Genomic DNA, 14,589 nt, shown 5'->3' with positions numbered 1-14,589 from the left:
AGGTGCCCAGAATTTTTTGCATAAATTCTGATCTGCTATACCTCATTTTTTTTCCGCCAGTCATAAAACTATTGAAAATATCTAGGAAGACACATTGCTTTATTAACTATGTGCATACTTACATATACCCATTCATAGCACATGAATATAAGTTTGGCATAGCACTGTCTACATTTGACTGGAACTCATTCTGAACCGGATGCTTTCCACTACAAGATTATGTACTTAAAATGGCTATATCTAGAAAACCAGCTCCCAGACGAAAAAATCATAGAACATAATTTAAAACAAAACCTGTAAAAATAATTTTTACACTTGTGAAATATGCATCTTTATTTGAGGAATGGGGAGGAACTAATTAGAACTCGATTTGGACAGCAGGGAACCCACTGGCTTCATTTAAAAAAGCAGCCCTTTTTATTTCTAAGTTCATTGACTAAACCTATTTTAAATTTCAGATGAACTACTAACAGTTTGACTATAAATTGGTTTTTAGCAATTCCGTGGAAGAAGTCTTCTTTTGTGATTTAACAAAATAGGATAGGAACATGGCCAATGCAGTTAGTTGCCCCTCCTTCCCTGTTTGACAGTTAAGCAGAAACCTAAACTTTCTAATTACTGCTGTTGCCTTAAACTGCTTGGATTTTCAAGCGATACTTATTTGGAAATTCTAAATACTCATCTTACTTTTGGACATACCAGTTAAAGGAAACTACTTGTTAATTTTCCCTCAGTATTAAACATTTACTAAGATGGTGTGGTTGCATTTTCAAAGTATAAAACATATCAAATAGCACCTTTGGAAACTGTTCTTGCAAAATTGTCGTTATGTAGAAAGGTAGGAGATGATTATAGCATCATTTGTTGAAACAAAATATTTTAAATTAAAACAAGGTTGTTTTAGTACCTATAAGTCAGGCTGTAGAATTTTTATCGTAGAACTTATATTTTATCTATATAGGCAGAGGGAGAGTCAAAGTTGAAATTTCCTAATAATTCCCTTCCCTGTTAAGGTGGTGGTATTTGGAAATGGCTAATATTCAGTAGGAACCTTCTTAACCTGGAATGTTCTATGTGACTATCTTATCCTTTGGGGTTTAATCCTTCTGAGAAAGCTGTAGCCCATCTACCTCCTCACGAGTTGATAAATGTCGGGTTAAGACTTTCACATTTACCCGGAATAGGACATTCATAGTACCAGACCTACTTAGAATTTCATTGTTGTCCTGCTGTTCTCTGTTTATATGACATAAATAGACTAAACAGAAAGAGAAGGTAGTCTTTGAGATTTGTCAAAACTTTTGACTTTGGAGCCATTACAGTTTTAAATGCAGTGAAATAATCAGCCCATATTAATACAATGATATAAAACCACTAGCATACATAGCTCGTTTTAAATGCAGTGAAATAATCAGCCCATATTAATACACTGATATAAAACCACTAGCATACATAGCTCAAGTTATTAAAAAGTAAATGGAAATCTAAAATGAAATGAAAAGTGACTGCAAGGTAGGTTCATATAATCAGAAACTGAAAGAGGTCAAAAAAGACTGTAATCATGATTAATTTTCTATGATATTGTGAGTTACTACGAATAATACAGAAGTAATTACATCTTACAATTTCCACATAGCTTCTTTTGGGGGGATACTATAATTTAAAATGTGCCTTTAGTTACAGGAAATCGCCCTGATTTTGAAAAGAAAATTCTAAGTTCCCTAATTTTTATTTTATTCCTAAGTTCCCTAATTTTAGTATTCAGTTTTTCGTGTGATTTAAAAAGCTGCACCACGTTATTTCGCTAATTTATTTGATAGAAAAACTCACCGAACACAAATGCTTTAGAGATTATCCTATTCCTAAAAAGGCATAATATTCATTGAAAAAGTGATCTGGTATCAACAAAGGTTTAAGGGACGTGGTCAAACACACCTTTGCTCTGAGATGAATTCTATACTTTTAGTGGAAGTTTTACTCTGGCCTTATCTCAGTTTGTCTAGGGGTAAATAGTATATTCTTTAGAGCTGCCATAGCTATTTACTGTAAAGTCATCAGATACCTACAGACCACAGGGCACATAAGCCATGAGACTGGAGATTTTGCTTGTTTAGGAGATAATTCCTGCCCTCAGAGTGCTTCTAGTCCACAGTGTGTTTCATTATGTAGTGTCAGAAACTGGGGAAATCCTTGAAGAGAATGGCGAGAAAAAAGCAGAAGTTTGGAAGTAGTACAGGACAAATCTTGAACGTTTCACCTGGAAGTACAAAATCTTGCCCATTTTTTTTAATTGGTTCCCTATATTCAGGATACATATCGAATTTGTCAAATCACTCTTAGCTCCAAAAATCTCTCCCAAATCTAAATAATAAGCCTAAATATTAAGCAGTTTTCCCTACCCTAAAAAAATGGTGAACATGAAAGAAAATGTAAAATAATTTGATGACCCATGTCCCGAGTATTCAGATCACTAATAATTTTAAGTCTTTGAGCCTGTTGGAATGTTATAGTGACAGACCTAGGGTTTTTAAAGGTTTTCAGCTAAGTGAGTAAAATTAGAATAAAATTTACAAATGGAACTCATTTCATCTTCTGTGACACTGCCTTCCTTTGGGGGATTTTGCTGTGTTAATGTCAGAGAAGAAAAGTTGTTTTCTAATGATCACTTTTTTTGTATTAGAAAGTAGTGGTTTCATCTGAAACACTCGTATAAAATTTTAAATGAAAAGTTACCAGACTATTGGAAAATGCTATGCAATTACATTAAAGCCATAGACAAAATTACAGGGCGGAATTCATAAATGGATGAAAAGTAGCGCTTAGAGTTGACTTGGAAATGTGTGGGATTTGACCGTGGGCCTGCCTGCTCTATGCGCCAGGCTCTCCCGGGGCGCACCCGGGTGCTTGCAGCCGAGATGGCGTCCCTTCTGACCGCGACTCACGCTGTGCTTTCTCACGGTCTCTCGAAGGTACCTACCAGGGCCAGTGGGCCGGCGGCATGCGGCATGGCTACGGCGTGCGCCAGAGCGTGCCCTACGGCATGGCCACGGTGATCCGCTCGCCGCTGCGCACCTCCATGGCCTCGCTGCGCAGCGAGCAGAGCAACGGCAGCGTGCTCCACGACGCCGCGGCCGCTGCCGACAGTCCCGCCGGCACCCGCGGCGGCTTCGTGCTCAACTTCCATGCCGACGCCGAGCTTGCGGGCAAGAAGAAGGGCGGCCTCTTCCGAAGGGGCTCCCTTCTCGGAAGCATGAAACTTCGCAAGTCCGAATCCAAGTCTTCCATCTCCAGTAAGCGCAGCTCAGTCCGCAGCGACGCGGCCATGAGCAGAATTAGTTCTAGCGATGCCAACTCCACGATCAGCTTCGGCGACGTAGATTGTGATTTTTGCCCCGTGGAAGACCACGTCGATGCCACCACCACGGAAACCTACATGGGCGAGTGGAAGAACGACAAGCGCAATGGTTTCGGCATTAGCGAGCGCTCCAACGGCATGAAGTATGAAGGCGAGTGGGCAAATAACAAGAGGCACGGGTATGGCTGCACCGTGTTTCCTGACGGCTCCAAAGAAGAGGGAAAATACAAAAATAATATTCTGGTCCGTGGAATAAGGAAGCAGCTCATACCAATAAGAAATACAAAAACTAGGGAGAAGGTGGACAGAGCAATTGAAGGCGCGCAAAGGGCAGCTGCCATGGCAAGAACCAAAGTGGAAATAGCAAATTCAAGGTATGTCAGTGCAGGGTGGGTGGTTGTGCCTGGTCCTTCAAAACAGTGGGATATCAAATATTATGTTTGTCATTCTGTTGGTAACCTCACCAAAGAGCCTGTACAACTGCCAGAACCAAAGTTAGAAAATGATGAAGTGCAATGGAATGAGTCAGAAATGTACCTGCACTGTTCGGAAACACCATCATCACGAAATGTTGAAGGCACATTGAGATCCCCTTCCTGTTACGAATTATTTCCCTGATACTTAACGTCAGGTTGCTCAGACCCTGTGCATTTCCAGGAATCCAGAAAGTTACTTTCAGGGGTGTTTTTTGGTTGGTTGGTGTTGTTGTTTAAGAAGGCATAAAAATCTAGATATGGCAGAAATGGAAAGTTACGAGACCAAATCTTGCATGCGTTCTTTAAAACAACAGAGCTCCTACCCAAGTTAAGGAGGGCACTTGTTATGGTGAGCCCTGGGTGTTGTATGTAAGTGATGAATCACTGAATTCTACTCCAGAAACCGATATTGCACTGTACGTTGACTACCCAAAATTAAAAAAATAATAATTTTTAAAAAATATATCACTGCAAAAGAAAAAAAAAAAACCAACAGAGCTCAGCTATATGGGAATGGCAGAGGGACTAAGGCTCATACAAATCACCACATTCTAAGCAGGCGTGATTAGATCACTGGCATATTAAAAGGAAGGGGGTGGGGGGAACCTGACATGGACAGATGGGACTGTCAGTGTGCCAAAGTTGCAAGAAAGTAGAGCAGTAGAGAGGGGATGGAGTGAGTAGGAGAAAGCGGTGAATTATAGATTGAGAAGTGGGGTGTATGTGGGCACAGAAGGACTATGTGCCTGAAGTTTTACCATTAATAGCTGGGTTCAGGGATCCAGTGAGAGGGATGGAGAAATCTATTGGGAATAGAATTGTCTTATTGTAGACAAAAAAGGATGGTTATAAATGGAAAATATTATTTTTAGGCTTATTTACATGGCCAATGACTGGCCACAGTTTTGTATGACCTGAGGCATATATCTTTTCCTGCTTCAGTAATATTTTCTCATAGAAGTACGCCTTCTTTCAAAGCCACAAAATATTAGCATGTCTTCAGATTTTTATTCTTAGCATTGAATAAATGAAACCTCCTTTGCTTTGGCTGAGCCATATGAAACTACTGATATTTGGACCTTTTGATGTTCAAAAAATGGCAGTCTCGTGTGGTTCAACAGAATACTTTCAGACTTATGAAGTTTCTATTAAAAATATATATATTTTATGGCAGTTGTTTACTTCTTAGTACCTGAAGCACTACTTGGTCTTATTTTTTGCATTATATTGAGATATACAGTAAAAGTCTTCAGGGTTTCCATCTTTATCCCAAACTCATCCTGTTTTAAAGTTAATATTTTTTGTTGATCAGCACAGACTTTCAGGAAGGGCCTCACCTCTCTTCTCTGCTGAGCATCCTTTATCTTAGATCATAGTTTTCCCAGATCACTGAGCGTTGCGTTACTTGCTTGTCAGTGTACTTATAGATGGGATACTTGGCACATCTAATCATACTGTGTCCCCTGGCTCTCAGCTAACTTTTAGAGCTAGTGATGTACCTTTGGTTATGCCCTGGCCTGTAATTTTAAATGCACTCTTGGATTCTTCCCTTTGTTTTCACCTTACAACCCAGTGATCTGGTAGAGGCGGTTCGATCTCGGCAGATGGAAAGTACACCTGTGCAGGACACTCTAGCAAATGATTTTCTTACACTTGCTTTAATTATTGACTTTTATGGTTAGTTTAAATTGGAGGAATCTAAATAATGAAGGGGAAATGCTTGTAATGCAAGGATCTCTGATTATGCTAGTATCATAAAACTCTTACCCAAGTCCTAGCCACATCCCCTCTGTTGAAAGTGTCTTGGGGATGGTAATGTAGTTTGAGAGTACTGTATTACATAGTTGATAATCAACAAATATACTTTTAGCCAGTTAACTGCTTCATAAATATTTCACTTAGCTATTTTGCAAATGCTCAATTCATTATACTAAGTGAAATAAGCCAGTCACAGGACAAATATTGCATGATTCCACTTAAATGAGGTATCTAACATGGTCAGACTCCTAGAAACAGAGTTAAATGGTGGTTGCCAGAGGCTGGAGGGAGGGGGGATGGGGAGCTGCTGTTCAACAGCTCTAAAGTTTCAGTTAAGCAAGGTGATTGTGCATGTAGTTATGTGATTTGTGCACATAAAAATTTGTTAAGAGGGTAGATCTCATGTGAAGTGTTTACTGTCTGAATGATGCAATAGACAAAATACTCAATTAACCTTTTATGTCTTACTTTCACTGTTACTCCTTTCCAGATTCATTGCTTTAATAACTACTTCAGGTACAGAGTTTTGCCACTTGTTTTTGTAGAAAGTAGCTGAAGGACTGACAGTCCCCTTCAGTAGCTCTGAACTTAAAGTTATACATTCTTTTAAAAACTTTTTTGGGTCACCTGGGTGGCTCAGTTGGTTAAGCATGTGACTCTTGATTTCGGCTCAGGTCATGATCTTGGGGTCATGAGATTGAGCCCCAAGGCGGGCTCTGCGCTCAGCAGGGAGTCTGCTTGAGATTCTTTCTCTCCCTCTCCCCCTCCCCGGGCCCCTCTCTCACTCACCCACTTTCAGAAATAAATAAATCTTTTAAAAAGTAATAAATAAATAATTAAAACTTTTTGGTTTTTTTAATAGAGAAAAAGCATCCATTAAGGTTTTGGAGGTTGCTGGCTGGGAAACGGACTTCTTACTATATTGTCATAAATCATGGCTTTTTATAATGCCCGAATGTCTGCTCAGTCCTTCCTGGATCCTCCAGTAGTTACCGTTAATGTTTTGGTTTTAAAAAGTAGCAAAAATTTAAGAACGTAGGTGACACTCTCCCCCTGGTCCTGCCCTGGTCGTGGTAGGATAACAACTAGAAAGTAAGGCTCCTGGGAGCTGCAGCTCTCAAAATCCCTCATTCGCCATTAGCAACAGAGGGAGATGGTAATAGTTACCGACCATCTCAGTTTGCCACCCAGATAGCGCTAATCACTATTCTATTGCTATTATTTCTTAGGCTACGGAGAATTTTTAAGTCTCAGGAAAATGGATCCATTTTTGTGCCATCACCCTATATTATCTTGAAGCAAAGCTTCAAGTTAGCTTTGAGAGAAAATAATGGTATCCTCCTCAGGGGAATCAGGAGACATGGAACCAACCACCTCCAGCCCAGAGATTCAAGAAGGTCTGTGGACCTTTCCTTTGCTTCCTTGAAGAGGGAGTCGTGTGTCTCCGCAGGAAACGCACAGGAGGCTTATTTCAGAAGGTGTATTACGGGCCCCTGCTTGCTTCTTATCGAAAAGGGAATGTGAGGATCACGTAACAGTTAGTAGATAGTAGAAATAATGCAGCAGATAGAAAATTAGTAGATACTGATCGTTTACTAGCAGGTTAGCATTTAAAGAGTGACAGCTCTAAGGGACACTAATAATTTGCTGACTCCTATAACTTTTCTTCAGGTTTCTGTTCTGATCTAAAAAGTACTATGACTATAAGATGTAACAAAACATTTTCATCTCTTCTTGTCTTGGTCCTGTGCGTAAAAATGATCTCCTGGAATTGAGAAAATGTCTCAACCTTGTTTTTTAAGAAATGTTCAAGAGGTAGGGGAGCAACTCTGAATATTTCAAGCCCCTCATGTTCAGAGGCGGAGACCACAGCCCTGCCCAAGATGACCCCACTATTCCTCTTGTTTCGATTACAGTTCTCATTTGATCATTCTTACTCCATATAACTCTTGTCCTCAGTCATTGCCTAAGAGATGTTCAAAATACTATTCCTTGAGAAAAATATTTTAAGGAAGAATTTGAAGAAGAATATTTTAAGGAGGCATTTCGCTGAGGTAGCCAGTAAGTGGTCCTTAGAGACCCATACTTCTGTGGAAAAGAGCAGATAATTTAGAAAAGGATGTAGACAGAAGAAGAGCTTTGTAGACTCCGAGCCCCAGAGGACATGATTATCATGCTAAAGGATAGAAGATCGCTGGTGACAGGGATGGGAGAGGACTGTCCTCAAGCACTTGAGAACCACAGGCTGGCTTCGTCGTATCACACAGATTAAAAGAAAGAAAATAAAGTGGGAGGATAGAGTGGACCACCGTTCTCTGACTCTGTGGTGGCCTCACTGAAGCTGGGAGGGTGTGTGGCTGGACAGGCTTCCGAGACTACCGTGAACTGTCAGTGACTGCTGCTCCCAGTCTCTCCCAAACTTCAGGGGGTGACAGCAGCCCCAAGACAGGTAATGTTGGGAGGGAGCCCTGGACTGTGTCTGGCCCAGCCCCAGCCCTGCTGGGCCCGGCACAGATGTAGTTGTACAGGGGGGTGGAAACACCAGATAGAATGTGGAGGCCTGCAGCTCAGGGGAGCTGCTGCACAGCCGAACTTGCCGTACCTGCTTTCAGAACTAGAGATTGATTCCATGTTGCCAATTTTGGACTTTAATATAAAAAAATGACACTTTTTTCCCCCAAAATCCCACCTGAAAAATATTATTTCCCATGTTTTTCTTCTAAAAAGATATAATTCCTTAACAGTCTCCCTCTTTCCTCCACGGCCTGAATGATTCAGCCACCGTGGCTTTCCTTCGGTTCTAAGGGAAGTCTGTGCTCATCCCCTCCCTCGGTCTGGTGGCCCTCGCCCCAGCTAGCCCCTCCGGCTTGCTCCGGCTTCCGCCTTAGGCATCAAGTCTCTTCAGGGAAGATTTCCCTAAGGCCACACCCTCCCACCCCACTGCCACCCCCTTCCACCTAAATGCCCATTTGTCTGAGTTGTCATCGTACTTCACTGTATTTGGTATCTCTCTCTCCAACTAGATCGGAAAGCCAGACCCCGAAGGCAGCTTTGCTCACTTTCCCGCACCCAGCAGCTAGTTTAGATCAGGGCACTTTCGTAAGGGCTCTGGTAAATATTTGATGAATGAGTGAATTAAATTCTCACTTCCTAGGCTGTACACACTCCCAGGGCTTCTAATTCTGTTTTCTTGGGCATTTATAAACCAGCTTTAGAGGAAGGAAACATAGCGCTCGTAAGTCATCATGATATAATCTGGCAGTAACCAAGGAAGTACAGAAAATGCAGAAGTATGGGTTACAGGTATGCTTTTCCTTAGCTAGGTCAACATCATTAAAGAGTCATTACTAAGGCATGGCGAGGGAATAAGAACTTGAGGTTAAGCCAAACTCTTATCTCCATTCTTCATAGGGATGAGCTGGTCCAGTGACACATGTGAGTGCTTCCCTTAAACAGATCTGGAAACTCCAGGAAGTCAACTTAAACTCATTATAAAAATATTAGCTCATCCTACTTATTTGACATCACCAAAATATGTGATTGGTCAGAACGTAAGAGCGTACTGCTTTTTAGGAATCTGTTTGCTAAATTTTTAGCTGTCTTTATTTCCTTTTGAAGGTTTTTCTTGTCTTACTTTTTTTTTTTTTTTTTTTTTTGCCATTTTTCTTGAGCTCAAATGATCGTGTTCAATAGAACGGTTCCTTACAAAATTACTTGACTTGATTCACACTTCGCTTATTAGTAATTAAAACCCAGAGTCGACCATGAGTCAGCGCACATTACGGATCCAAATTAAACTTCTACCAATTTTAGGGAAAAGGCTCAGTCCCTGCCAAGTTATTGTGAAGGTCCAGGAATTTGAAATTCTTAAATTCACTTGGACAAACGGATTCTAGTTCTCTTTTGCAAATCAAAATTCTGGTTTATTCTGTTTCTTTTCTCTAGTGTTAGTAGTCCTTTCGTATTTTTAAAATTATCTTTTCCATGAGTTTTTTTATTTCTTTTCTTGGAGCTCTGGTGAATGTTCAGTTTTTAGCATAAATGATTTTTGCAGGAAGGTTGAATTTTTTGTAATGTCTTATAAGCCATTTTAATGAAGAAGCTGTTAAACAGGCAAAGAAATCTGGGGGGAAATCACCTAAAATGTGGGAATTCAGTGTTGACAGCATTAACGATTTTCATTAGTTACACTTCCGGTGCTCTTCCCTATCAGCCTTTGCTGCCTGTCACGCTTTTCCACCTGTTGCCGCTAGCCCTTCTACGAACAGATTCCCGAGGCTTGGTTAATACGCTCAGGCCGAAGTGCAGAAAAGTTACTGTGAATGGGGATTGATAGTTGCCTCTTTCTTCAGGAGGGTTGTCTTAAGAGTGAGAGAGTGGATATCACAGGGCTCTTAGTATGTAAACTGTGAACCACCATACCCAGTTCATGTTTTGGAGAATGCATCCATTGTACAAGTGTCATTCCCAAAAGGAGCAGTTGATGGATGACCAAGAAGCCAGACTGGGATAGAGGTAAAGATGGAGGGAGGGAGGAAGGAAAAAGAAAGGGAAGGAAGGCTTGGGAAGCAGAAATAGGGAGAAGCAAAAGGAATGGAGTTAAATCCACCAAGCGCGACCACCTGTGTTTAGATGTGAGCATGGATCAAGACTCCCCCCTTTCCTAGCCTCAGATCTCTGTGAAGTCAATACACGGTCAACAGGCGATTTTATTTTTTAAGATTGAAAAGAAACTGAGCAAGGAAATGGCATATGTATTTGTATCAAGGTATGCCAGGGTAATGTTCTGAAGACGATGTGAGGTAATAAAGATTTTTATCTTCATATTGTGTAGGTACACTAGCGTAGGTCACCATTGTCTTTGGCATATTATATTTTTTGTATTGCTCATAAAAATTTTAAACACATGCTTCTCCTTTTTAACCAAAGAATGCCCATTTCCCATGGGCGAGAGTGAAGAGCCTGCTCTAATTTCCTCACATTCTTGTCCAGGCTGTTTAAAGAAAGCTGTACTTCTCTGTATTGAGGGGCCCAGGACTTCTTCATGGGCCAAGCAGTCACTGAGGATTTTCTGTGTGGGTGTGCAGAGGGAGCAGCTGAAACCAGAAAGATACCGAGGCGTCTGCTCGGTCCTGCCCCCAAACAAGGGGTAAAGCTTGGATAGGATGGAACTCCAGGGATATGATGGGAACATGCCCGGCTTCTCTCCTTCAGCTCTGATGTTAGGGTACCTCATGCTTAGCAGGTCATTACACGTAACATGGGAACATACTGTGTTATGGGAACCTTGTAAAACTTTCTTAGGGTTATCTTGTTTCTGAAGACCTTTCTTTAAAAACCCTTCATCCAACCCTCCCACGTCCAGGCCCATTCAGAAAATGAGGCCTTGAGTTGGAGGAGGGGGGCACGTGTGTTTTAATGATGAACAAGTAGGTTCAAGCAATACAAATTTAATGAAAATGGGTCTTATGCCATAACAATGGGAGGGTCACAGTTATGCAGACTCGTGGGCCATTAAAAACATCTCCACTTTGATTAAGCCAAGAGCATAAGGAGAAGATGCTGTCTGTGTGTGGTATGAATGGGATATGAGGTAATGTTGAATTCTGCAGAAACCTACTTGGTGAAAACTGGCTGCAAAGACTGGAGGGAAAAAGCAACATTCCAGGGAGATAATAAGCTAGGTTTTGGGGACACGTGTTGGCCTTGTTTTAACTATAGAAATCAGAGTTTGCTTAGACAGTACAAACTGCAGCAGATTGGAGCTCATTTATCTCCAAAGCATGACATTTTTCCTGATTCTGTAAATATGAAGAATTAAAGCAGCAGTTACTTTCTAGTATAGCTTCCTTTGTACCGAAAGCTCCCCCCCGCCCCCCGCACTGTGTTTCCCAGAACGCCAAAGGTGTGATACTCTTCATGTTCCATCCCGTGTACCCCATACAACTTCTAGCCTTGACCTGGAGATACTCTGTTTTCGGGCAAGAGGCAGCGTTCTGTGTGCATGCTAACACAGCTGGGAGACTCCTCGGAGCCGCAGCTGCCAGGCAGCCCAAGCGCCCCGCGCACAACTTTCCATTATGGATTAAGCTGACGCTGCCAATCTCACTTGACTCAAGACACCAAACTGGACGCTTGCAAGACTAGTGCCTTGCAAATCTTTGAGATGCTTTTCTTATTATAGATGAAATATGAACATTGTGTTTGGGAACAGGATCCAACAAATGCCAAAGGTATTTATGTAAGTCATTCAGCTTTAGTACAACGGCCTCTTGAGAATAAAACCAAATAAGCTTTTAATAATTTTGTCCTTCTATTTCAGTTGGTGTTTCACATTTATTCGTATAATATGCTCAATGCAAAATAAGCTTCTTTATCGGGAATTTAATTAATATGTAAGGGGTCAAGATCGCCACCAAAAGAGTGCGACTCTTTGAAGTCAAATCCTCTTAGGATTTCCCTGTGTGCCAAAAGAAACATATTCAAGCCAAGTAAAATACATTAATTCATTTTCTAGCATTTTTAAAATAATTGATCATGCCAGAGATTAACAAATAACTTTGCTATATTTTTGTTAGTTTTTGAAAACTTCTGAATAAGGTTAAAATTCTGCCGAGTTTTGCTGCGTCTGGTCCATCAAGTTTTGATCTCAGGTGGCTTGGTCCAGAGATCCCTCTCTGTTTAGTTTTTACATTGCTGTGGGAGTTGTTGAATTACTTTTTAGGATTTCTTACATTCACTTCCATCTGTTAAGGGAAAGATTTGATATTCACGTGGGGAGCCTACTAGTCAAAATGTGTTGAGGAGAAATCCCACAGAAGCTGGAGTTTCGAGTTCAGGAGTAGGAATGGAGGAGCCATACCCACCCTCCACCAGCCCTTGTTACTCATTCCCATCCCTCTTGCTCACCCCAGTGATCTGAGAACCAGTTGAGCTGTGACTGATAGATTATCTTGCAAAGAGGCAAATGCGGTGGAAGGGTCATTAGTTAACACATTGATTAACACCCTGGTCTGGATTTGCAGAAAAGACACTAAGTTACCAGTCCATTTCATAAGGCTTGGTTTTTATCTCCATGAAATATTAATTTTAATCACTCTTATAATATGAATCGATGACAAACTATGTTAATGTAAAATAATGATTACGATCCAGTCCTTTCTGTCACATGTTAGGACAGATAAAAATGCATTTACCTCTCAGGTGGTTGGCCCCTTGCTCTGAGCTTAGGGAGCACATAGGAGGAGCTTAATCATAGCCTGGGACTGGAGGCATGATTGTGCAGGTGGTATCCAGCTTGAAAACCAAAGGATGTGTAGGTGTTTTCCAGAAAAAGATAGAGAAGGGTGCAAAGGATAATGGCCCACATGTATTTGGCGTACTGTAAAATGTTTGGTATGGCTCGAAAATATGGCTTGAGAAGAGGCTACTGGCTGTGGGGGGGTGTTGAGAGATAAGACGGAGAAGTAAGTAGGGGCTCACTGACCTATAAGGGGGAGTTTGGACATTATCACAAAGACCAGGAAGAGCTACTGATAGCTTTAGGCACAAGAATTACATGATCGTATTTAGAAAGATCACTCTGGATGCAGGTGGTATAGGGACTGAGAAGAGCAAAGGGCAATAAACCTGGAGGCGGATTAAGTAGTAATCTGCTAACTAGTAATCTAGGTGAGAACCTATGGGCAAAGCTAAGCAGTGACAGTGGGGATGGAAAGAAGCACATGTATGGGTGACAGCCTCCCCAGCAGACTCAGTAGGACTTGATGGTTGGTTGAATAAATGTGTTAAACCTAGAAGAGGCAGAGTCAGACTGACCCCCAAGTTTCAGGCTCGGCCAGCTGGATGGGTGCTAGTACTGTTTGTTCACACAGGGACCAGAGAAGAAAGTACAGGTTTAGAGAGGAAGTTGAGTTTGGATTTTGACTTCTTGAATTTTGAGATGCTGGCCCTAAAGACAAAAGGGAATAATGACCTGGAATTCAGACTTGTACCACACATAAAGAGCTCAGACCCAAACCCTGAGGAACAAAGACATTTATGGGGCACACTGCAAAAAGAGAAATTCCATGTACATGATGCTAGATGCAGCTCTTTTTAAGAAGTACAAATAAAGCAATTCTCACATTCAGTAACCAGGAGGAACCTATTACTTTAGGACAATGCAATTCAGGTATCAGAAAGTCTGTTCCTGAATTTGTGAAATTATGCTTTCTAAGACTTATGCTCAAAGGACCTACCCAGTGAGCAAGATCTGTTGGCCTGTTTCTTTCTTGGCAATGTACTGGAACAAAATATCACTCTCACAAATTATTGTGCTAAAGAAACATCATTTGGCAAACCTTTATTTGGTGCCAGCTCTGTCCAAACATGGCACTAGGCCCTAGGAATACAAAGATGAATAAGAAACAAAACTTGTCATTAAGAGCAAATACCCTGGGGAGTTCACAGCACTCCTGTGCAGCGGGCTGGTGCTGTGCGCCAAGTGGGGCTGGGACGTCGAGGGACCCACCGGGAAACACCTTCCCACCTGGGTGAGCTTGTCACTTGCCTGTGCTCTTGCACAAGCAAGCCCTCTCTGCCTGGAATGCCCTCACACCCAGGCCCCTTTCCTTTGCCTGACCTCTGTTAGTCTTTTGTGATCATGCGCAAGGTCCATATAGGACTGAATTAAGAAAACCTAACAGAATGTGTCTTCCTATAGGGACTTTTACCCCTGACAGTAGCAATGCTAGCAGCAGAATATACATAGATAAGAATTTTATAGTGCTAAGGAGAAGATGACTGGTACTTTCTTAAAAAAAAAAAAAACTATCAGATTTTTTTCAATAGCTAAATAATTTTAATTTAAATCACATTTGAACTTAAACTATTTCTGCATAGAGTCTATAAGATACGATTTTTGATGGTAGCAGAATCTCAGCATCATTTGGCTACAGAAACATCAAAGTGAGCTATCCTGCAGTAAGTTGATTTTTTGGCCATGTTTGCAAATATGGA

General features: G+C 41.2%; 1 protein-coding gene across 4 annotated transcripts in view; it reads left to right on the top strand.

The window, feature by feature from the left end:
* The window catches only part of JPH1 (junctophilin 1), a 79,918-nt gene that overhangs the window by 3,047 nt on the left and 62,282 nt on the right, over positions 1-14,589 (top strand). For all 4 annotated transcript variants that reach the window (XM_026495868.4, XM_044382747.3, XM_044382748.3 and 1 more), the window contains exon 2: positions 2,970-3,729. In XM_026495868.4, the coding sequence (XP_026351653.2) occupies positions 2,970-3,729 (760 nt within the window). The remainder of the gene's footprint in view (positions 1-2,969; positions 3,730-14,589) is intronic.

This window comes from Ursus arctos, unplaced genomic scaffold (genome assembly GCF_023065955.2).
Source record: "Ursus arctos isolate Adak ecotype North America unplaced genomic scaffold, UrsArc2.0 scaffold_6, whole genome shotgun sequence".
Classification (NCBI taxonomy): Eukaryota; Metazoa; Chordata; class Mammalia; order Carnivora; family Ursidae; genus Ursus; species Ursus arctos.
The sequence above is the reverse complement of the archived record's forward strand: the minus strand, read 5'-3'. Positions and strand labels throughout refer to the sequence as shown.